General features: G+C 36.2%; 4 protein-coding genes across 8 annotated transcripts; 2 read left to right on the forward strand and 2 right to left on the reverse strand.

Moving 5' to 3' along the window:
• The first annotated feature begins 381 nt into the window (after nt 1-381).
• LOC125241412 lies at nt 382-3,175 on the forward strand. Its single transcript, XM_048149888.1, has 3 exons — nt 382-601; nt 1,550-1,616; nt 2,003-3,175. Exons 1-3 carry the CDS (start codon nt 470-472, stop codon nt 2,323-2,325), a joined length of 522 nt encoding a protein of 173 aa, XP_048005845.1. The 5' UTR covers nt 382-469; the 3' UTR covers nt 2,326-3,175.
• Nucleotides 3,176-5,730: 2,555 nt separating this feature from the next.
• LOC125241348 (surfeit locus protein 6 homolog) lies at nt 5,731-9,486 on the reverse strand. 2 transcript variants are annotated; one of them, XM_048149770.1, is made up of 5 exons: nt 9,347-9,486; nt 9,130-9,254; nt 7,183-7,542; nt 6,537-6,748; nt 5,731-5,929 (listed from the first exon to the last, which is right to left on the reverse strand). In XM_048149770.1, the coding sequence occupies exons 2-5, from the start codon at nt 9,242-9,244 to the stop codon at nt 5,759-5,761; spliced, it is 858 nt and encodes a 285-aa protein (XP_048005727.1). In that variant the 5' UTR covers nt 9,245-9,254; nt 9,347-9,486; the 3' UTR covers nt 5,731-5,758. The 2 variants fall into 2 exon arrangements, with proteins under 2 accessions (XP_048005727.1, XP_048005728.1); XM_048149771.1 differs by lacking the exon at nt 9,347-9,486 and having other exon boundaries at nt 9,130-9,333.
• A 924-nt stretch (nt 9,487-10,410) lies between these two features.
• On the forward strand, nt 10,411-12,301 carry LOC125241260 (zinc finger protein 271-like). The gene is made up of 3 exons (XM_048149645.1): nt 10,411-10,963; nt 11,243-11,322; nt 11,717-12,301. Exons 1-3 carry the CDS (start codon nt 10,595-10,597, stop codon nt 12,030-12,032), a joined length of 765 nt encoding a protein of 254 aa, XP_048005602.1. The 5' UTR covers nt 10,411-10,594; the 3' UTR covers nt 12,033-12,301.
• Nucleotides 12,294-24,335, reverse strand: LOC125241261 (high affinity copper uptake protein 1). Of its 4 annotated transcripts, none has more exons than XM_048149647.1 (7): nt 24,162-24,335; nt 23,024-23,110; nt 20,742-20,837; nt 18,959-19,071; nt 18,760-18,882; nt 15,497-15,526; nt 12,294-13,848 (listed from the first exon to the last, which is right to left on the reverse strand). In XM_048149647.1, exons 2-7 carry the CDS (start codon nt 23,099-23,101, stop codon nt 13,647-13,649), a joined length of 642 nt encoding a protein of 213 aa, XP_048005604.1. In that variant the 5' UTR covers nt 23,102-23,110; nt 24,162-24,335; the 3' UTR covers nt 12,294-13,646. The 4 variants fall into 4 exon arrangements, with proteins under 4 accessions (XP_048005604.1, XP_048005605.1, XP_048005603.1 ...); XM_048149648.1 differs by lacking the exon at nt 24,162-24,335 and adding an exon at nt 23,779-23,891; XM_048149646.1 differs by lacking the exon at nt 24,162-24,335 and adding an exon at nt 23,490-23,516.
• Nucleotides 24,336-25,586: the final 1,251 nt, after the last annotated feature.

Consider the following 25,586-nt stretch of genomic DNA (forward strand, 5'->3'; position numbering starts at 1 on the left):
TTCTTGCCCCGGTTCATGGCTGCTTGACTGATCTCCCACAAAGTACTAAAAAGCTGGGATCCGCTTGTCAATTTATTCTTGGATATTGGCGGTTTACAAAAAGTTGTTTTCTAGTCCAACTCAGAACTGAGGCTAGGTACCCTAGGCCTTATTGAAATTTGACCAGTTTCCTCACGATGTTTATCTTCACCGGAAATCAACTGGTCCACATCAAATGTTATATCGGCCATACGGTAGCCATCTCCAAACCGGGGTTGGAACCGGCAGCCGCCGCGATTGAACGTCCCTTGCTCTTATTGCTAGGTAACTGACTCTTACTGTTCTATCAAAGTAAGATTTAAATTAATAGTTTTTTTTTATATTTCCAGACGATACTATACACTTAAATGGCCATAGTCTTAGTGTAGTGTATGACCCGCCACATTTAATCAAAGGAGTGAGGAATAACTTCTTGACGAAGCATATTATAATGGACGGCAAAGTGTCGAAGTGGCAAGACTTGGTGGACGTGTACCGCACGGACTGCCGCCACGCGCAAGCTCGCCTGCTGCACAAGCTCAACGACGAGCACATACTCCCGGAGAAAATCAAGAAAATGAAGGTATACCTAATTATTTACATGATAAAGGACAAAGCAAACTTGTTGTTTATCTCTCTTTTTTGCTATAACTTATTTCAGATTAAAGAAATAAAGCGCTAAATCGGACTTAGTGATCGATAAAAAAGAACAAACCATTAGTATTTGTAGCTCTCACCCCATTTAATAAATCTACTCGATTACTTAAGTATATTTATCTACATTCAATAGTATTTTATATAATCGTGATATAATACAGAGCTTTTCAGACGCGTACCATGTTTAGGCCACGAAGCTTGCTGAGTACGCCTAATAGTACGGTACGAGAGTAAAAAAAGCTTAATTTTATTATTTACTAGCTTTTTCCCGCGGCTGCGCTCGCGTCAAATTCGAAAATTGCGGAATACTCCATACAAACTTCCACCCACCCCCCCCTCCCCCTGTATAGGGAAGTGGCGGGTAAGAAAGAGATAAAAAGTAGCCTATGTCACTCTTCATCCCTTCAACTATCTCCATTTAAAATATCACGTCAATTCGTCGCTTCGTTTCGCCGTGAAAGACGGACAAACAAACAGACATACACACTTTCCCATTTATAATATTAGTATGGATTTACAAAAGCCAATAAAATGCGACCGCCTAAGAACGTGCAAAAAGTAGATTGCACGTTCTTAGGCGGTCGCATTTTATTTATTTATATTAATTTATTTACCTAATTAAAGGTTTACCAACAGTTATATTACAATGAATCTTGTGTAGTTTATACTAAAATTAAGTATATGCTAATGTATAACTTATTACAGGTAAACACAACATTTTAATGTATATCTCCTTATATTTAATCTATGGTTTCAGAGTAAAATTAATTAAATTATATCGCGGCATATGTATATTATTGATCTTTTCCCCCGTTTATTCCCGTTAGACATGACGATATAATATTTATTTATATTTGCTATTGTCTTGTTACAGGTGAAAAACTGTGTGCGTGTTTTCAGTCAAACCATGGCAGCAGCTTTATCTTACACAGCTTCATTTTGTGAGTATCTATCTATTTGGAATGTCTATCAATGACCATAATACTTAATTATATTTCTACTAAGCAGATTTCTTGGGACTTAGGACTAGCGCAGTTTCATCACAATGTGTAACACAATCAGAAGGAATCCTGCCTAGAATCCTCCCTTCGGTCGTGTTTTAATTTTTCGCCACTCGTTTCGAACTTCCTTTTTTACGCACTTGTATCGTAATGTACTATTAATCTGTTTTTGTACAATAAAGAGTCACTACTACTACTAATATAATTCCATATAAGAAAAATAAAGTTTACTTTATCTTCGATATAAGCTGTGCTTAGTTTGTGTGGGTGGATCTGTGTAATATTGTTAGTGCAGTTACATAACGACGTTTGTAATATTTTTCCAGCGCACTACGCGGACGGCACGCCTGTGAGCGCTACGCTGTCCAACACGGCAGAACTGGTGGCCTTCCTCGATGACCTGTTCGACAGCGTCAACGGCGCCAGCACCCACCACAAGCACACAAAGGGAAAGCAACTGCGGACTGCCGTAACTGAAAACTCAAAACATCACGATTTCTGGGTGAAGGCGATAGAAATAATAGAAAAAATTGAATTCCGTGATATCAACGGAAAATTGACAACAGTTCCGACGTTGAAAAATTGGTTGACAACTTTAAAAAGCTATCAAAGGCTGTGGCAGGTTATGAAAGAAAAAATATCAAGATAATGCGCCCGCGGTATTTTAACTCCGACGCAATAGAAAATTTTTTCGGAAGAGTGCGAGCGTACAACGCCAGAAATAACGACCCGACCTGCCACGCTTTTGAGTGCACTTTTAAGTCACTATTAGTAACTAATTTAATAAAATTTCACCAAAATACATTTAATTGTGAGGAAGACTGTGCTGAGGAAGTTATTAAAATTCAGTCGTTGTTTGCTCACACTGAAGAAGACAATGCAATGATCGAGGATAGTACCATATTGGTTGATTCTGCGCCTTCATCATTATCAACCTTCACCGATCGTGAAGACGGCGCAGAACAACTAATCGTGCAAGCCACACGGGAGCGTCTGGATGTACACTCACGGGCATATACCGCGGGATGGGTCACAAGAAAAGTATTAAAAATATTGAAATGTAACGATTGTGAGAAAGACTTAACAACTGAAGAAACGGATATCCATAAATGGATATCCAAAAGAGAATACAATGTCATCAAAAAGAATAAATTGACCTATCCCTCGGAACATGCTGTGAGGTTTTTTGGGAACATTGTAGACGAATCGAATGAATATTTGGAACACAATGCCCATAAAGCAAACATCAAAAAACAAATTACTCAAGTTGTACTTTCCAAATATTCATTCGATTTTGTCAAATGCGAAATGCACCGTGTTTTGGCAGGGCAGACGTTTTTATCTGTATCTCTGACATTGTCGATCTTCAACTGGTGCAATACTATAAATAAAATTTTAAAAGGCACTGATGTGTCACGACTGACCATGAAAAACTTGCCTCAAATGCAAGCACAGGCTTTCAGGAAATATAAAAAAAGGTTTAGAAATAAATGATTGTGTTTAAATGTGGTGTTTTCATTTCAAAAGTTGTTTAAGTTTATCTGGAAGTATTCTGGGTGAACTTAAATAGCTTTCCCCTTTGAAAGTAGCCTGATATTGAAATTTGAGCAGAATTGAACTTTGAATTTCCCGCTTTCTGGTGAGCAAACAATTCAAATTTCACGATTATTCCCGCCATTTTCATAAAAAAAAAAAACAAACGTCAATATCGACATAGCACGACCACAGATACTTAACGACTAAAGTTCAAGTATGGAAGATGTTTGTCTGATACGTAGTATCTTCTTAGTAGTTTGTGCGCACTACTAAGAGAAACTATGTAAGAGACATAGAGTCATCGAGTATTTTGCCGAACACGCAGAAAATAGACGGGCCGAACCGCACCAGAAAGGTTCCTTTTGTGCCTATGTTTGGTATGAAACCCTAAAAAAGAGAAAGCCAATTCTTAGGTTTATTTTACAGTTCTGGATTAAGCTTGAGTTTAGCTATATATAAACAATAATAATAACATTTGTCGGACACTATCCCGGTGAGTCACTCGGGCACATTGCACAGACATGACCTCATAACTAGGATAATTCACCAGCAGTTAGTACCTATTTTCCATACAATCTTGTGGACCGCGAAGTACCGTACTACAAGTAGGTACTTACTACTTACCTGCGCCAGTTCTCGAAAATGGACGAGATACTTGGTTGATTCGACGATCATCGTCGTTTCGGCGAACGATCTCATAGGCAAAAGTGAGCGACACTCGCTAGGGGTGAGATGCAGAAGGCGGTACTCCTGTACACGGCGCGTAGGTCGGTCACCTTGGGCCCTGCCTGCCCCGCTGCTGGATGTATTTAAAAAATAACCATGTACCTGGAGTCTTTCTTTTCCCTTTCTTATACCATTGTTTTTGTATCTTTTGTATTTTTAGCATAAGCTACAGAAAATATTTTGACATACCAACGTCAACGAGTTTTAATCACAGACAACCGCAGAACAGAAAGATCACTGCACAGACCATACAGGTTGTTTGATAGCGAAGTACGTACTAAGTAGAAAATATCAAAGAATTATAGCAGAGAACGACATAATTACTTATGTTTTAATAGCCAAGCCGAAACGGCAGATTTAACATTTTAAAATTATACTGAAACACATCCAACTTATCAGTACGTATAAAACCATGAGTCGTTTATGTAAATGGCCTTGGAGATGATGAAATGAGAAAATGAGCCAAATAAATATCTGTAAGTACTCCTCACACTAATAAATACCCTTGGCGGGATTCGAACAAGGGACATCAGCTTTAGCAGGCCGGCAGGGCCAGTCCAATCCAATATGTACAAGGATTTCACTCCAGAGTTGTGGGTTCAAATCCCGTTGCGTGGCCAACCAACTTAAACATTGTAATTTTTTTTATTGCAATATCTATTCTTATTTCTCAATGAATGTATTTTTTTATTTTTGTTTTATTTTATTTCACTTATAATTGTGTAAATTATGTACAACACACAAAACAACATTGTATACATTTAGGTTAGGCTCCCTCAGAGAAGGTTTTCTTCTTTTGAAGATGAATTAATATTAATTTCTTTATTTTATAATTTATTTGGTATAATAAGAAAGAAAAAAAAAACAAAAAGTAGAAATTTCGAAATAAAATGGAAAAAAATCACCTAGAAGTTAGCATATTTAGCTGATGGCTGGTACCACAGGGCCACGGACACATTATCGTTCCTGTCGAAATTTCATAGCATCTTGTAACTCAAATAGTATAGAGTTTGACGTAGCTTTGGCAATACGCACACATGCGTATATATAATAAATATACAAAATGAACGTAGTTTATGGAAAAGGATCTAACCCACAAACATTGCCAATAGAATTTAAACTTTCTGACAATAACAATAGTCATTCATTTCAATGGCAATTTTATGGAGATAAATCCTTTTCGCTAAACTACGTCCAAATTTTCGTAATTATAAATTGTCAAAAACGCTGCGCGATTTGACATAGATCTTGCCTCCTCGAGGCCCGCCGGCCGTCTGACATTTTTGACAATAAGGACACATGTATACGATTGACGTATGAAAGAAAGAGAAACGAAACCGCATAAAATGGCCGTTTTCTGTTGAATTCATGATATCGTAAATGATGATAAATCTTTGTATATACGATAATAAAAAATATTTCCTTCTACGAGAGACTAGATAATTTGGAAACCTTCACTTTAAAGTAGGTTAGACTGATTAAAGTTGCATATTTTTTTCACAATGTTAGTTAAACGAAAAATTAAGGCCTTACTTTGGATTAAATTTCTATCGAGAAAATTGTAAGCATTCGTGTTTCGAGCTGTACAAAAATTTCAATCATATAGTCAAGATATACATATCCAAAAATCAGATCTCTAGGTTTCCGGGGCTAAGCACACCAGTGAATCTAAAATCCTAATATTTATCGATGCATGGCCTTAATAGATACGTGGTAGTTGGCGTAGGAAAAGTTAAGGGTAAGCCAATAATAACACTCGTCATCTTGTATCGGACTAAAATAAAAAGGAAAATATGTTATCAAACCTTGTATTTACTTCATTATATTACAACACGTCCTCTCTTAACAGCCTGTTTTATCTTTTTAGACTTCTTTTCTTTCTTTTTCTTAGCAATGTTCTCTGTCCGTTTAACTTGTCTGGCGTCTTTAGTTTCTTTAACGTTTTGAATCCTGTTGTCCCATTGTTTTTTACTGTGCTTCTTCTTTTGTTCCTGTAATTACATATACATTTTATAGATTGAATTTTTCTTTATACAAAGCAGCAGTAAACAAAAGTGTAAAAAAAAAACCCTTTTTTGCCAAGAGTGGCACTGAAACTTGAGTAGTTTCATGTGCTCTGCTTACCCCTTCATGGGATACAGGCGTGATAGTATGTATGTATGTATGTAAAAAAAAGCTATACCAACCAGGTTTTTTAAGCAAATGTTACTTTCATTTTTTCACTTCTTACTCTGCCCACTATGAAAGGCATTTATTACGGAAGGATAAATAGTTAAATACATACAAAAAGTTATATCCATACTAATATTATAAATGGGAAAGTGTGTGTGTCTGTTTGTTTGTCCGTTCTTCACGGCAAAACAGAACGACAAATTGTCGTGATTTTTTAAGTGGAGATAGTTTCAGGGAGAGTGACATAGGCTACTTTTTGTCTCTTTCTAACGCGAGCGAAGCCGCGGGCAAAAGCTAGTTTTCAATAAAGACGACTTTTGTTTGTATCTTATACAAATAACCTGTGAAACAGTCCTTATTGCTTTGAGCGAAAAAGTTGGACTTTAAAAAATCACAGTGCTTATCATATAAGAAGAGGTGACTTACTCTTTTTTGAATTGATTTCTTCAGCAAAGTGGGGTCATCCTTAATTTTTTGGCCTTCAGCTTTTTGCAACATAGTTTTCCATGCGATTTTTTCTTTCATTTCCTTCACTTTAGACTTGTCTTCAGATTCTTCTAACTCCTTGAACTTTTGTTCTTGTTGCTTGATATTTTCTAAGATTTTTTTGGGATCTTTCTCACCTTTATTCACCCTCTCTGAAAATATGATAGAAATCAAATACCATATTAATAGGTTTTCAACTGAAAACAAAATATTTTTTTTAGATAACCTAAAGTATCATTGTAGGTACAGTCGAGAGTCGATTTTTTTCACCTCATTGGAACGAGTTACGGAAAAGAAATGTACACATATTTATGAACTCGACTCTACAATCAACATCAAAAAATGTGTGAATGAAGCCGTTCAACTTTTGATGCTCCAAATGGGTGGAAAGAAAAGAAAATTGTGATAAGGCAGTGACAGGTTGCTAGCTCATCCCCCACACCACTATGGGAACTATATCCTACAGTCTACTTCTACCCCAGCCACACGAGGAAAGGGGGTGGCGGTATTCTTAATCCAAAACCACATGGTTGTGATTATTACTAAACTTTAAATAATGCAATTTGTATTTTTGCCAACAACAAACCTTTATGTCCAGTGTTTGCAAAATCGAACTTGGAGAAGACCAACTTGGCGTCATTGTTAAATATTGGTTTAGGTGGAGCAGCTGGTTCAACTTTTGCTTCTTTCTTCGGCAACAGAGGTTTGTCTACAGTTGGCTTCACTTTAGTTTTATTTATTCTGTCTCTCTTCTTGATTTTTTTATTTAGTTTGCTTGCTAGACTTTTCTTGGCCAGTTTGGTTTTCAAATGGAAGTTGTTTTGTGACTTGATTTTCTCAAGCCTCTCTTCTAACTCTGCAATAGTAGTGACCCGTTTTGGTAGTTTCTTTTCTTCTTGGTTGGCATCCCCGTTGGTCATTTCAATGTCAACATCGTCAAATTCATCTGAAACATATAAATGTGTGGAATGAATTAAAGTGTAACATAAAAAAGTATATAAAATCCACATCATCAAAAGAAAAAGGCAATAATTTAAATTGCGAAAATGCATCTATACACTAAAATTTACAAGTGAAATTTTATAGCCACATTAAATATACAATAACGATTAATCTGCTGCTACAAATTATAACAAAACGCATCAGCAAAGATAATGATTTTACATGTGGTGCTTTACTAATGCAATGTCTAAACTAAAGAAAATAAAATAAAACAAAATAAATATCTCTATCTATCTATCTATCTCTAAAATAAAAACAATCATCAATAAAAATCTATATAAATTCAGTTTTGATATGGTAACTCCAACACACCTATACACCGTGTTTCCGGTATCACTCAAAACCTCAGACACCCCAACTGATTTTTATTTTTTTAAACGTATCTACAATGTTCATTTTTTAATCTGATGATTATTATTTTTTTAAATTGAATTTTTAATTTTCTGTGCAGCTCTACTCGGCTTTTAACTCTACACTGAATAAAATAATTGCTAGCTACCATCATAAATCTTCAAACTGTTTAATTGTGTATGTTACTGCAACGACATAAGGTTTACCAATAGACAGCTATGTCACTGTAAAGCACTTTAACCTGTGTCCAGCCTGTGTCACAGTAAACTTCAAATTGGACAGGTGACGCACTAAGCAAATTTAAACCTAACATTCAAAATGACAAGGTTGTAATTAGGTACGAGTTCAATTTGTTATGACTTATGATAAACTTTAAAATTAAACTGACGCACAACGTCTATCTCGTAGCGGAAAAAATAATCGTCCAAGTAACCAGCCAGTATTAATACCCTTAAATACTGAAAAAGGTATACAACCTCTAACAATATGATATGCACAATGTTGTATTACGAATTTGTAGAATGGGCACGTAAACAATAACTAATAATACTCAAATTAAAACAAAAAATATTACCCCCATCAAGATATAGCTCAATCGATTCTACTCTCGATTCTGAACAAACAGTTTTCAGGTTTTTAGTGTTAAGTGAAACACGGTGTATAGAAGAGAATTTTTTTTCTCAGTAAAATTTAACCTTCCGTTACAAACAGAATAATGAAACTTTCATGAGCTATATTTAGAACTAAAATTGGTTTTTAAAGCTCCAGCCTATCTAATAAAATTGATAAGATAAAGCAAACATTAATTTAGTATGAAAAACTTAATTTGCTGTATTTTTTAAACTATTAATGGCTATCTATGTCTGCATACACTAATTAAAGCCTTAGCTATACCTTCTAAGTACAAAGTTTCAGAGCAAACTGTTATATGCAGGCTGTAAATATGTATCTATGACATTGGAGGATTATAATTAACTACAACAATTGCTTTGCTTTCTTTAGTAAGTATAAATTTAGTAGTGAATAATGTAATCAAATGAAATGTTCTAAAACAGGGGCATAAGTAAGGCCCTAGGGGTGGCAATGCTAGGGGATGTCTACTCAATTTTACAAAACGAATACATAGTCTTAAGTAATTCATAGGGCAATGCAACTCGCAGAGAGTGTTGTATTTACTTACCTTTTGTTTGTTGCGGTATTGATAAAACAGAAAAGATGTTTTGTAGGAATAAAAATTCCTTATTCAACTCCGCTTTTAACTGCTTAGACTTAATAGGCTTCTTTTGGATAGACATCGTTACAGTTCTGTAAGTTTTCAAGTTATAGTTATTTGATGTAACTTTGAAACCACAAGTGATTCCTAAATACACACATATAATAATTTAATTATATTATACCCTTTTCACTATTACATTCAACACACATAAGACTTAAATTAATTTTAATTTCATCTAAATAATACCACGCGCGAATCTCAATAACCAACAAATTCGTCCAAAAACGTGAGCATGAGCAAAGAATGGGATGAACGTGACAGTGACACTGACATTTCTGAGTGCCTACTACCTGAGACACGTGTTTAAAAACCGTCTTTTTCGCAAAAATTGTACTGTAATATATTAAAAAAGAGATATAAGTGTAAATAAATGTATATTTAAGTCCCTGAATTACTTTTTTCTCCAATTTACTGTTTTTTTGCCTAAATAAAGTTACTTTAATAAATGGAAGTGGAAAATGTAGCCATCTGATATTTGATCGAGTCTAGCAAAATTCACATAAATGGAATGTTTTTTTTCTATGGAATGATTTTAGCCGTTTCATAATGAATCCAGTGATATATGGTTTATACACAACATCCCTACATTTTTTGAGTAATTATAATTTTTGTAACATAAGTAGCATTCGTGATTGCCCCGCCACTCAAGGGTAAACTTCTGTCATTTTAGCGGTATCAACGACAGATATCAATGTCGACTTCGACAATCGGCATTTAAAATTATATTTTTTTCGAATAATAACATACGGTCGCCCAGGCGGTTGAGTGATAACTGTCAAAATGACAACCGACCGGCGACTATTTTGTCGCCGTGTGCGCACTTGCATTGAAACCAATAGGGAAGGAGATAGTTGCGTCGCAGGCTTGTCGCCGAACATGCAGACAAAAAAGTTGCGTCACAACGAGTGCGCACTTTCATACTAGCCCATAGACCGACCGCCGCCGCAGACAAAAAAGTTGCGTCGCCCGTCGGCGCGGGCTCTTATCATTCAACCGCCTCGGCTGGGCGAACGTATGTTATTATCTGAAAAAATTATAATTTAAAATGCCGATTGTTGAAGACGACATTATCTGTCGTTTAATTGAAGAAGTAGAGGAAAGACCGATTTTAAATGACAAGAATTTAAAAGAATATTCCGACAATATTGAGAAAAACGATGCCGGGTTGTAAAATTCTAATCTTCATCATTTGTTGGTAATTTATGAACTTCGATATTGTTCGGCCGACCTCTTCGCGATCCGGTCCGTCTGTCTGTTATTGATCACTTGACGTGACATGACTGCCGCTCGCTGCTGCTACTGTATACACATTAAACATTTTATTATTCCTTCAAAAATGTTACTGAATCAATAGAATACAAGCCTCAAAATGGAAGAAAAGAATCCCTTGGAACCAACTCCAATTACTCCACCAAAAAAGAGTAATGTCAGGGGTAGGCCGAAATCCGAAAAAGCTATAAAGTTTACTCCGCAACCGAAATCTATAATATCGCGTTTACTGAGACGAGCAAAGAAACAGAACTCTGATAGAAACAAAACAAGTCATTCGGTCATACCCAACATTACTTTTATTGACTTGAATGCGGAAGATGCTAATTCTAAAGTAGACTCAATTCTGGAAGAACCGGAGTTATCAACGACTTATCAGAGTATTCAAGGGACCTACGCTGTTGATGTGGACGATAATCTTGATGATTATAATAATTGTTTAAATGCTGAGAAGCAAGACTATGTTCAGGTTAGTAATATATTTCATGCATTATTTATCAATGGCTGTGTTGAATGTGCGTTTGTTCAGTTCATTAAACAAATTGATTGCATAATATGAAGAAAAAGGACCCGACCAATCTGTGTTGAAAAACCAGGCATGTCCTTGCTTTGTAAGTGGTGATGAAACATATCCCAAACATTGTTGAGCAGCTGGGATTATTCTCAGTGTAGAGAGTCTTCTCTCTAGTCATCAAATATTATAATAGTAATTAAAATAGGAAAATTTTATTTTTATTTTTGCTTACAGAAAAATACAACAACACTGTGGGATAACAAATGTAAAGAACCAAAGCCACTTGAAATCACCTGTTATGTATGCTCACATAGGTATGTATATGAAACAATTTGTTACTGAATGAATACTTAGTTACCATGGCCTGTTTAAAAACAAAATTACAGTGTTATTCATAAATACTTTATACAAGCTTATATTATGAATAAGAGTTAATAATTCTTTGTCTTTCCTAGTTTATTTGTTTGTTGTTGTACTAACTAATGTATTTGTGAGAAAGGAATAACACAATTTTATTTAACTAATTCCGACCAGTAAGTTTCGTTTTCTAATGAATAATAGGGTTAGTAGTAGACTATAACTATCTTTAATATGTTATTTATTTGTTAGCTTGTTTGTGACAATTGTGAATTAATGCCCAATGCCCTTAACATATTATATTTTGTTTGGCACAAATATCACCTAATTTTTATTTATTTATTGCTTCAGAAGTAGCAGTCAACAAGCACATAGAAAGCATTTAAGCATTCACCGAAATCAGCCCTACACCTGCAACTTCCCCGACTGCAAGTACACCTGCAAATTGTCCTGTAACCTCATCAAACACAAAAGGATACACACATCGGAGAAACCATTTCTTTGTGACCAGTGCACATTCAGGTCAAACTTTGCCAATTCACTGAAAGTCCACAAAAGAATTCACACATCAGAAAGACCCTATGGCTGTCAGCTTTGTAGCTACAAATGTAACAGTAGTTCTAATCTCAAAAAGCACTGTCGTCACAGACATCGGAACATTTCTTAGGGAATAATCTAGTTCTAGTAATTTGTATAAGACTCGGAAGTATAAAAAAGAACCTAATAAAGTCGGAGTGTAAATATCTAGTATTGATAAAAAATTATATGTTGGACAACACACATATTTTTATATCCAATGTTATCCTGCAGTTTTTGAATTATAGCCTATTGTGTATGCTGCTCCCCACCGTAGGATCTAATCATAATCGTACTTACTGTGTGATTTATATATAGAAATTATTTAATACAGTAAAATAAAATACTAGTTTATACAGATCAAAGCGTTTATATTCATATCATTATTCTAAATATACAATAGTCTATAAAGGTATAACTGGTACTAAAATAAACATCAAAATCGTCGCCCAAAAGTACTTAAACAACATGTGTCCTCTTAAAACGTGAATATTACACACGATATTTATATATTCATTTGAACTACGCAACAAAAAAGCGAGGATATTATTTAACATATTTTAATACTAGTTTGTATTGTAGTAGTCACAGGCATGATGTGCTGTAGGTATACCTAACTCAAGGTGCGTTACCGTCGGTGAATGAAGAAAGGCGTAGCGGCAAATTTACAATAAACAACTTCAGTATGAAATTTAACGCTATGCCTCGTGTCTCCTTACCGGTGCCAAAGCACCATAACCCCAGGAGTAGAGTAGCAGTAATCTGCTCGCAGAGAAACACAAGCCGCACGATTGTAATGGATTTCACTGTACGGAAGCTGTTCTCTGTTCAGTTTCTGTACTCCTGTGTCTTTACACAGAATGACACAAAAGGCGTATGCAAAATGATCATTTCGAATTCGGCTACTGACGAACGACGAACGGCGACGCTATAGAAAGATTAAACATAAATACCTTATGAAAATAACTCTTCAGTATATGCTCAAAAAATGAGGATAGGTACTTTTAGACATTTTCGATAAAACAAAACTCCAATATTCACATTGACAAAATAAAAACCGTAACAGGAAATATCGCAGAAGGCTGCGTAACGAGCGCCACTATCACAGACTGTATATAACGAGGGCCTAGATGCATCAATGTCTTCATTTATTCATAAGAAATAATCTGAAAAAAGCTGCTAATGAAACATCTGTGATAGGGCTTTCATCTAGTGGCAGAACATTACACTGATGCTCCCTATGTTTAGTGTAAATACCAAGTACTCAAAAGGACCAAGAGAAGGAATTTTCTCTGGTAGTTAGCAAACAAATTGCGTTTATTGTTATCAACTCTGTGTTTATTTGTGCAAGTAACCACATCACCACCATCATTTTATTTACTTGGTATTCCAATTACACAGTTTCAAGGGACTTGTCAAGGAAAAGGAATGTAATTCATGGAATAACTTTACAGAATAGGTGAGCCATATCTATTCTGTAAATAACAAGGACATTCAACAATGATGCATACCTTCATATGTACTAGTAGGTACGCTGTTTTAGCATCTTTAGGCAAAGCTCTAATTTTTTATATTGTTTAGGTATGTGCGTAACAGCATACGTTTATGCTTAAAAATAAACAATGAATTATTGTTCGTCCATAGCCAAACCGGATGTCATTCAGTACGTCTTTTGCCCCGCCCGAGGTCGTTATTTGAGTTTGTGTCAGTGACAGTGTTCGGTGAAATCGACGACGACGGACTCGCGCCAGCCGAAGAAGAAGTAGCCGGTTGCCGAGCCGAGGACCACCGCCATGCAGAGCCACGTGTTGTACGTCATGAACACAAGCATCAGCATGTAGCTTATGAACACCTGGAGACCGTGCAGCAAGGTTTGGTACGCGTGCGCACAGCTCAGCATTCTTGGCCTGTTGGGAAAACAACTCTTATCAATTGCGTTGCAATTTTACGCGATTACGAAGCGAATGCGACGCGTGATAGTAAAATGGTGTGCCCGCTTTTCTAAGATCAAATACGCTATAGTTAAATGTATGGCGAAATTGATGTAAGAAAACGGACATGCTATACCACGAACGTGCTCATAATTATGTCCATCCATCAGTCAAAAACGTGAGGTAACCAAAGTGCAAGTATGTCACCGCCCACAAGACTAATTAGAACCGCATGTACATACATACATACAATCACGCCTGTATCCCATTACATAAAGGGGTAGGCAGAACACATGCAACTACTAAAGCTACTCTTGGCAAATAAGGGGTTGAAAGAAAACGAAACTGTGACATCCGCATGACGAACCGCATGTCATCCGGTATATCCGGAACGGTAATGAGTGCCACGGTGCGAGTCAATGCGTACGCGCATGTTTAACTGATCACCAAATTTTGTAAAAAATCATACAAAAAAATAACTGTATACCACCAAAAATTGTTTAGTTACTCGTAGTAGTATAGACTTAATTATTTTACTAGATTAAACTATAGTATCTTAGTTGCGAAAATAACTATTAAGTACCTAATAAGTAAATCTTCATTTGAGTAGTTTAACTTCAAACTTGGGTAAATCCATTCTGCTTGAATTGTTGCATTTTGGTTGATTAATGATTATATAAAAAAATATTATTCAGAGCTGAAAGATAATCAACCTTATAGCAGAATGGATTTACCAAAGTTTGAAGTTAGGCGACACATTTAGACTTACATTACCTACTCTACTCTTCATTGGGCACTCACGATACTATCCATACGCTGTAGTTACCGAAACGAAATTGAAACTATCAATTTATGCATTGTTCGCTTGTTGAAATATGAATCTTAACAAAATATCGGAGGCAGAGATAAAATCTCATTTATATAGCCCGCGGGCGTACGATCGATCACTGCTGGCCTGTTACTTTTGTAGGACAGACTGACCTCAGTCTGCGGGATAATACATACAACGACACCTATTATGTTACAACGGTGAAAACATTGGAAAACAAGGGTCACTTTTAACATGTAACTTTATATGTAACTGTTTCTACATACATTACGTAAGGTCAGAACATTAAACCTTGTTACTTGACTCAAATTTCGTGTCCTAAATGTTAGTAAGTAGATGGTATCTTATAATTTATAATAATGTTGATATACAATTCAAATAAAACGTGACATTGTATTGTATTATGTAGATGTAGCCAATTTTGGCAAAAATATATTCATTAAAACCTAATTGGTTAAATTCCGATATTTTATCGTGTTTTGCTACGCATAATTTCACGTCTACTAGCTAACTGAAAAAGTATGTATGTACAGTCAGCAGCAGAGCCGTTGTAAGTTCAATATACAGTGCAATCTGTACCTACAGACGTTCTTAAACACACTATAGAGTCTATAGATAGTGTCTTTCTACGATAGACGATGCGCAAATTTGACAAATTTAACCTTTATAAGCATGACAACACGAACCAAGGCACGCGTCATCACGAATCTGCATACCTCGGTCACATAACTAGCTCTGCTGCTAACTGTACGTAATCATAATCAAGAATGACTTAATAAGTAAAAGGTTACTTACACGTTCCTTTCCAGAGCATGCGGCATTGGCCTTAAAAGAAAAAAAAGTGTTATATAAAATCTGATAAAATTTTACTACTCATAGGCATTATGTACTACCAAGTTGGTTACGAAAGACGGATTACGTCGTTAAGAATCAAGTTTACATTCCCATACAGGACAAAAGAGATTATTTCATACTTTATATAGTAAACAGTCACGTTAAACGAACGTTTGCAAAGACCATTCGATATCGAGGGGCAGTCGATACACTGGTTACATATAATAAAGCCTGGCCAGAAAAATATAGGACTAAGCGCCATGTTGCGGAATATCATTAGAACAGCGTCCCCTTGACAATAGTCAAATATTTGTGGTCAAGCTTTACACAGGCTGCAAAAATATCTAATAACATGATTTATTTATTTTACTCATATCATTATCTAACATGATAATCTATACAAGAACCATAAGTGTTTAGTTACCACTGCAATAATCCGGGAAATGATGCTAAATGTCTAATCAATTAATTGTCTTGTGTTAGCATCTATGCATCGCACTCTACTGAGGTACAGGTTACACATGAATATAAAATCTCACATTTTCACATAATGATCATTGCACTTGCCCACCTGACAGAGTGATAGTGACCAAATCGCCTCCATCAAAAGTACCTATGTGTTCCCTTACTTCCCTTCTATCATACGCTCTGTGTGATCCAGGAGCCTATACAAATTTTGTTTCTTGCCTCTCTCTATCTACCCAAGTACCCATATTAGAGAAACAAAAATTAAAATTATCATGTTAAGAGAGTTCATGACTTCATTGCAACCGTAGGGTAACACGTCAATGTTCTGGAATTACCAATTAGGGATCATCCACATATTACGTCACACCAAATTTCAGGTTTTTGGACCCCTCCCCCCCTCCTATGTCACGCTTTTTTGTATCCCTTTAACAGGGATTGTCACATTTAGTATGACCCCCCCCTCCCCCTTACACTGTGACGTAATATATGGATGACGCCTTATTAACCGGCAACAAAGGGATCGGTTAACAATTGTTCTGCTAGCAAACAGTCCAGTGTCGAGCGCTTGTAATTTAACTGCTACTTGTGAACGATAGGTATGCAAATTGTGCTAGAGGTAATGAGTTACAAGTAGGTCCGTGGAACATCGAGAGGAAACCGGACTAATCCCATTAAGGCCTAGTTGCCCCTCGGGTTAGAAGGTTGATTTCGTAAAAACTAGTGCGTCCTCCAAATCTTGAGATTAGTTGTCAAAGAGGACCCAGGCTCTCATAAGCCGTGTCGAATGCCGGGATAACACAAGGAGGAGGATGAACCCCTGATTGTTAGAAGATAGTACTTTGGCCAACCTCAATGTCACATAAATCCTAAAAAAATTAAAATGGGTTCTGCACTCCTTCAGATACAGGCACAGTGCATAATTATGTCAACAAGCATAGCTAATACGCCGTCCACTTTCCTCATAGTAGTCTTGTTTATAAACGTCTGCTTACTGGATATCAGCAAGATAAGATATCAATTGGTTGGACGTATGTAGATACTCGTATTAATAGGTATCAGATGTTAAGTACGTTAAATTAAACTCTAATAAACAGCACATGCAAATAATTCGCAATGGTGGCGCTGGACCGTGACATCGCATGTGTTCAGCTATTATTTATTAATTTATGTAATTGATTACGATAAATTATTCCTATCATAAAACTTGCGTTATCACTAGTTGATATGCTTATATCTTGAGTAACTTACAACCCCGGTTTTCACATATTCCAAATAACCAGACGAATTTCTGGCCCCGACGCGACGCGACACGCCGCAGAAATATAGTCTGGCTCTGTCGCGCTAATACGCAAGAGCGAAAAAGATAGATAGCTACGAAAGAGATATCATCGTGAGCGTTTGTGCATTCGGCTACGCACACTGAGGCGCTTAGAATATTCGTGGATGTATTAGAAGTAGTATATTTATGTCTGCTATAAAATGTCTGCTAGCAAACTATGCTACTAACTTCCCCTAGCTAAAGCCTCCGCCACACATAAAGCGTTTTGATAGCGTAGCGTTAGCGGAACGCAATGATAGCGGTGCGCCGGACGAACGCTGGCGTTCCGCGCGCATTCCGCTCGCAATCCGCGGTCGTTAGTTCCCGCTGGCGTCCGCATGGGCGCAACGCCAGCGTTCGTCCGGCGCACCGCTATCATTGCGCTCCGCCAACGCTCCGCCCACGCTCTCAATACGCTCATGTGTGCTTTAAGGGTAATAAAATGTCCATCCACCGGGCACTAGTATAATCTGAAATAGCGGGCTTCCTCGGGTATTTCTACCAAGTGCTCAAAATACTAAAATGCAAAGGTGGTCATGCGTTACAGCAAAAGACAAAACTCAAATTACTATTCTCTATATACGATAATTACGATAACATGTCTTAAAATAAATTACTAACACAATTTAGTCCTGTAGACTATGTAATTAGTAATTGCAGATAGGAACAGACATCCCATCTAATGAGCTAGAAATAATTCTAGGTACCTATCATTAGTAATTGTTACTAGGTAAAGCCTAACCTATGTAAATAGATTGACACTGGGTATTAACACCAAGATATAAACTGGTTTTTAATTATGTAAAACAAACTCAAAAGGCAATTTGAACGAAACGGAAATTGATATGCCGCGTGCCAACGATAATTAAAAATTAATTCAGTAGGCTTATGATGGCTGCACTTTTATCGGGTGTGGTCGACACTTTCTAACATAAAGGCGAGTGGCATTTATTATGAAATAAACTTTGTACCGAATATATATAACTAGATTTTGCCCGCGGCTTCGTTCGCGTTAGAAAAAGACAAAAAGTAGCCTATGTCACTCTCCATCTCTTCAACTATCTCGACTTAAAAAATCACGTCAATTCGTAGATCCGTTTTGCCGTGAAAGACGGACAAACAGACACACACACTTTCCCATTTAAAATATTAGTATGGATTGATAACATCTACCGTGTTGCTAAGTTTAATACCTATCGCAAAAACAATAAGCATTTAAAGTGGAACATGAAACGTTTTTATTAGAACTTGACATTTTTAAACCTAACTTTGACTGAAGATGATATTGAAGAGCTTTCTCCAATTTTACTGAGAAAAAAATATGGTGGCTTAATAGTACATTATTGCCGAGGTACGGAAAGTCAGAAAACATTTATTTCGGCCTCGAGGGATTCATAAACTACGAGCGCCATCGTTCAAAAAACGTTTGATACTCAACTGTATAACTTGAGGTTCATCAGGGCTGCATATATTTTGGACGCCCTTGTCAGGTGGCGACACCGCACAGTACTGGAGACCCGCATACGCTTTCCACAGCAGATGCTTTCTGTAATACTTGAGGCTGAAACAAAACATCATTATTCAACTACCACGCACGATAAAACAACATTATTATTGAAGTTTATTAATAAAATTACCCTTCGTATAGCAAGGCCATGATATAGATTGCTACAAATGAGCCAATGAATGGTCCAATCTCTTTTACGTCCCACCAGGAGAAGAGGATTGTCTCAACGACGCCGCCATGGAACTAGAAAAGAAGTAGCATTGGTAAAGTAAGAGTCTTTAAAGTGACAAAAGAACGTCATCATTTTCATTTCCACAGTATTGTAACGCATTAGCTGTGAGCAGGATGCCTGGCCTAATAGATAAAGGCCAGGTAACTTTCGTAATTCGTAAAATCTAGACTGAACAACATGAAAAAAAAATTAGGTTGACGATATTTAATGTTATGTATCAGCTGCTAGTGTATCAAATAATATAATAATGCTTAATGGTATTCTGATAATAATTAATAAAATGTATGAAGAGATCTATTTTATCAAATCGATACGTCTGCCAGCTCTATCACAGATTATTATATTTGAAAAATAATTCAATACGAGCTCTGCTCCACCATTTAAATTAGTTCTCTTTTTTATATTTTTCGATACAACAGAACCCACCAAATACAACCCACCCTAGCTTCGCCCAGGTATTATTATATACGTATACCTTCCCCTGGAATCATTCTATTATCTATTTTTTTTTAAACACATCAAAATTGGTTGCGTACGTTGCGCACATTTAAAAATCTAAGCATACAGACGGGCAGCCGGCAGCGAAGCGACTGTTTCATTTTATGTAGTGATGACGGTTAAACACAAAATTTTGCTCAGTTGCCACAGAATCCAGCATTTTGTAGCCAACTTCTCATGCAACGCCAGTTACGAGTTTGGTCGGAGTTGAGTGTTTACCTTTGGTAGTACATTGTTTAGAAACTATTCGATAAACAGGTCATTGTGTGGCGTTAAGAATGGGTTCTCAGCGGACAAATGGTCATGAGATTTACAACTACAAGGTGACATAACCCATATCACTACACAACTATGAACTTGAAAACTATGAAAGCATAAAAGTATATTTTGAATTAAACTAGCTTAACCTCAGCAATGTGTAGTTAGGTGTGAGTCTGTAACGTAAAGAAAATAGGACAATTTTACACAATTTGACCCCCCCCCATTAGCCTCACTGTAACAAATACTTATACATCACATACATAAAAAACATCCATGCCTTCAGGAGCATCGGCTTAAGCCCCCCATTCACGGTACGATATATCTGTACGATCAATCAATGTATGTCAACGACTTACTTGATCGTATACGATATCGCAAATCGCAACAAAATCCCGTGCGATCGGAAGTGTGTGGCCTCTTGCGACCACCGATTCTATTTTTTCAGTACAGAACACATGGTGCTTTTTTTACGCACTAGTGCGAGAAGTGGTTCATTATATGCCAGGTCGAAACTTCGAAGGCTCATCTGTACTGAAAAACGTCGTACGATACACGTGCGAAAAGGAAATTCGTAACTCGTGTTGATTTAAAACACTCCCTTCGGTCGTGTTTTAATTTATCGCCACTCGTTTCGAACTTCCTTTTTTACGCACTTGTATCGTAATAATGTACTATTATTTCATACTTACCTACTGATTTTATTATTCCGTCTAGTGCGAATAACGGTGGCGGGGGCGAGGCGGGGGGATCGTTTTAAGATATCGTAAACGATCGATCGCCTCGTGTGTGGCTGGCACTTTCGATGCGACCGATCGCTTACGATATCTGTCCGATCGATCGAAGCGATAGATCGTACCGTGGCTTTAGCAGACAGGCCAGACACCGTCTGAACATTGTATTTTAGAGAATTGTTAATACTTACAGTCATGGCCATTGAATGTGAAGTATTATGGCTGCTTTGGTGGCCCTGGTGGCCCGCATGGCCTCCGCTTGGGGTTGTAACGTCATTCATCTTTATCTGTAAAGGAATAACATGGTAATAATAATTATTAGAATAGATATCACACAATAAAGAAAAAACCATCTAGTCCACAGGTGGCAGAGTCGGGAATCGATCCCGGGTCTTACGCATCTAATATCGTTACCAGTAGACCGTAATGCGTCTACTTAAATAAACAAATTTAAAAAAAAACTTTGTTTTCCTGTTTGATGGTAAATATTATTTTTACAAACAATCATGGTGATTAATTGATTAGTTTTTATAGTTGTCTCATTCACGAAGACGCGGCACGCGGCCCGCTCCTTGTAATCACTTTATTATAATATGAGTGAGAAATGTATTTGTTTTGTTGTCTATACCCATTGACCATTACACAGATTCAATCAATCATAGGAAAATAATGTATGCATACAGAACTACTACACTTCTCAAATGTTACTGACTTGTACTATAACCCCCTTATTCATAAACGTATTCTAAAGTTATCAAGCCGATAAAGTTCGTTTGTCCCTTTCCGACGTATTGACGACGTATATATAGAAAAGGACGAACGAACTTTATCGGTTTGATAACTTTAGAGTATGTTTATGAATAAGGGGGTAAGCGTTTAGGAAGCGGATGCAGAGAGCGGATTCGAGATTGACGATCTATATTACACAAATACAGTACAATCTCGATAATCAGGCATTGTTGTTGGCAGGTGCCGGATTAGAGGAAAATTCAGATTACTGGAAACTAAAGCCATTGTCCATAATTATATTTTCATATTTCTTTTATGTATGTCGTATAAAAAGACTGTGCTAAAATAATAAGTTCAGAAAACATTCGACCATTGTCTAGTTTTTATCCACTTTTAAATTCTAAGAACAAATTAAATTATTTTCATAGAAAATATTCACTGCATTAAACTCATAATAAACCATACTTTGTATAAGGTATTTCAACCTGGTACCGCAGCAAATGTGTTAAGAAAGGGTTAATATAATAGGGCTTGTAGATATTCTTGAATAAGGTGATAATTGTTAAGGATGAATATAAGTAGGGTCTCTATTGGTTCCCATAATTTTTGAAGTCCGATCTTTACTATCCATAACGTTTTCCGTCATGATTTTTCTTAGTCATATTATCACTAGTCATAAAATTGAACGTAAGAAATTGTAGTTCCGATTTTTGAAAGTCATAATTATCGTTAGTCATAAAATTTATTAGCCATAACAATCAAAGTCCATAGTTGTACAAATCCATAATATTGAAGGAAATAAACTTATTGGGAATAATTGTTCTAAAGAGTTTATCACAAGTCATAATGATTACTAACCATGTGTTTCTTCACTAATGGCATTCAATGGGATCTCTATTGTTTCCCATAAAAAATGTTGCAATGTTTTTATCGTCTGCATTTTCGTAAGTTGTAATTTGGCTTACTAACTTCCTCAGTATTTATTAAATTTTCATGGCACCTATTAAACCAATTGGTCTCGCCAAGGAGCTGACGTCGACAACTTCTATATTGGCTTTTAAGGACAGAAGATAACTCGCAAAAAGAAACTAACGAAACTAACTACACGAGGCAAAGGGTTACCTTTTAAAACAATTTTGTTCCGCCAATAAGTCGACGGAGCCCCGCTACGCGGGCCTCCTATTTCCGCTCTAAGGTACAAAAGGAAACTAACGAACCTACACGAGGAAAAGGGTTATTTTTAAAACAATTTAGTTCCACCAATGAGTAGACGGAGCCCCGCTACTCGGGGCTCCTATTTCCGTTGTAAGGATTCAAAGGAAACTAACAACCTACCTGAGGAATAGGGTTACTTTTTGTTTGGAAGTCATAAATAATATTTTATGTATAAAAATTTTCTGTGTAATTATATGTATGTCTGAAATATAATATACTTTAGGAATTTTAGACATTAAATCTATATGCAGAACAATCAGTAGGGCTTCAAAATATATGCCTAATAATATTTCTGAATAATTATTGTTATACTTTTCAATTTTATACTCATCAACTTTATGACTTTTGAGATTATGATATTCAATATTGTGGTTTGTTATTGTTAGAACCATTAAACGTTATTCGTAACAAAAATTATGACTAGTAATGTTTATGACCACAAAATATATGAATAACAACTTCTGACTAACGAAATTATGAACAATAAGTTTATGGGAAAGAAAGGGATCCCATATAAGTAATAACTCACAGTTTCCCCTTCACGCATGTTATGATGCCCCATGTGCTCGTAGACCATGTGATGTCCCTCATGCTGACTGTGATCCATGATAACGTTCTGAAATACCGTCTCGTATAAACCAGGTGCCTTATTTAGGGCCGGTTGCATCAAACTGTCTGTCACCGTTAAAGCGTTCGTTAAATTTTATTGTATGGGAAGTTCCATAGACATCTGCTGCGTGACGATGATGTGTCTGTGAAATGTGGTTGATGCAACTGGCCCTTAGTGTGTGCAAAGCAAAACTGAACTGTTGTACGTAACAGCACACTTGTTATTACAAACATATAAGTTTGGAAACCTTGCTCATTCAAAACTGTTATTAAATCAAATGAAGAGTTTATAAATCAGCCTGCAATGTTGAAAAATTTTAATGACTATGGATGTAACAAAGCCATGCTGAAATGATGATATTAATTAATGATTTTATATAAATTACCAGTGCATTCATAAAGGGACTTAACGGTAAAATCTGTACATATAATGTAGTCCGTCTGATATTTGGATGCAATATTTGTGTTTGTATGTCTTGAACTCAATTGTACCTGCTTTTTTACAACAAAATTACTGTAACATCACTCAAAAATTTATAATTATATTAATTATTTATTGACAGTTCTCACAACAATAGCAGGTTAAGCATTGATAACCACTTCAAAGTAAATAGTGTACTATACACCCTAGCAAAAACTTCAAGAAATACATTTGTAATATCGTAACATTGTTACCTATATGTATATAGCATACATGAATTATAACTACTTCAATTTGTAGTAAATAAACAACACAATACAATAAATATTAATTAATTAAACCGTCACCATATAACCATTGCTGTAATATAAGGGACGACCGGCGAGCGCAATGGTAATACGCGAACTACACAAGTCCTTTCACTTACATGATCTAACTATCCAGTTAAGTACTTCTTGCTACAGAGCTGTTGTCTGTCATGCATTACACAATTGCAAGTAGTACATGCGAATACAATCACCAAACCTATAGATCTCTTAATTATTGCTGTGTATACCATTATTATCGTCTAATCAAATTGTCAATCATTCACATTAAAGATGAATCCAAAGCGTTAAAAGGTAAGTTGAAAACTTACCTTATAAAATTTTAGGAGGACCTGATTGACCAAATAAAAATATTAATGGACTAAATCTTTTGCACACATAAAATGTTATCAGTATAGCAAGTATAAATTTATATAATCACATCGAGGACACTGTTTCATGTTAACACAGTCGATCTCTCGTTCCCGATTCCTTTCACCACTGAAGCATTCATAATTTCGTAGGGTGGCGTTGACGTTTCACGTGCATGACAGTTGACACATGACAGCTAACTGTATAATGGGCTTTACAGATTTTGCAAATTTTCGAAATATAGCCGGTCAAACATGTTTATCACTAGAAAAAGCGCGGAAGTCATTCAGGCTTAGTATAGGATGGTAGGACAATGATTCCTAAATTTTTTTCTAGTGATGAAACTGGCTTGACAATCTTTGACGATTTGTATCGTGAATGTATGTTGATTATTGCAGTCCACCAAAACGTAGTGATTCAATACTCTTAGGCTCCCCACAGACAGTCTTAAAAATTCATAATCTTAAAAAAAACTTGTATGCAATCTGACCCACAGACAGTCTTAAAAATTCATAATCTTAAAAAAAACTTGTATGCAATCTGACAGTTCAAATCTGTCAGTGTCTTGTCAGTGTCAGTTTGAACTGTCAGATTGCATACAAGTTTTTTTTTAAGATTATGAAAATTAAGACTCGTCTGTGGGGAGGCTTAGAGTCCACCATGTTATTTATTTATTATTACTAGCGAATACGCACGGGGATTCAATAATAAAAATGGTGACGTAAGTTATCCGTAAAAATAGACATGTGATATACCTATATAATAAAGTGGTTAAAATTCTACCATACATTTTTTTGTCATATCTCAAGTATGGGCAGCGTATTCGAAAACCAAACCTCAAAAACTTGATTACCAAATATCGTCATATTTTAATCAATTTAAAACTAAACCTTAACAAATGTTAATATATTGTGCCTAATTCTTTCTCAAAAATCATTCTATTCAAAATCCGTATTTGATCCGTAGTGAGTTATCATCGCTAACACAAAAACAAACAGGAGGGACCTACGGAACTAACTTGTTCCGTCTATTATCCTTTAAGTCGTCGGCAACCCGAACCCTCCATGGAACTTGTACTCTCCTTGAGTTGCAGCGTCCATAGGTTACGGTGACCGCTTTCCATCAGGCGGACCGTATGCTTGTTTGCCACCGACGTGGTATAAAAAAAAACAGACAGACGTGGCGGGCGACATGGTTTTAGGGGTTTTAGGTGCAGTGATGACGTAGTGATTCAATACTCTTTGGTGACTCTGTTTTACAGCTTTGCAGTTCTGCGAGGCGGACTGCGTGGTAGAAAATGATTTGATGATGATGAGGTAGGCTTTATTTTATTATGTGGCCCATAGCCATATTATAGAAAAAATATGGACCGACGGTATTAGCAC

This window comes from Leguminivora glycinivorella, chromosome Z (assembly GCF_023078275.1).
Source record: "Leguminivora glycinivorella isolate SPB_JAAS2020 chromosome Z, LegGlyc_1.1, whole genome shotgun sequence".
Lineage (NCBI taxonomy): Eukaryota > Metazoa > Arthropoda > Insecta > Lepidoptera > Tortricidae > Leguminivora > Leguminivora glycinivorella.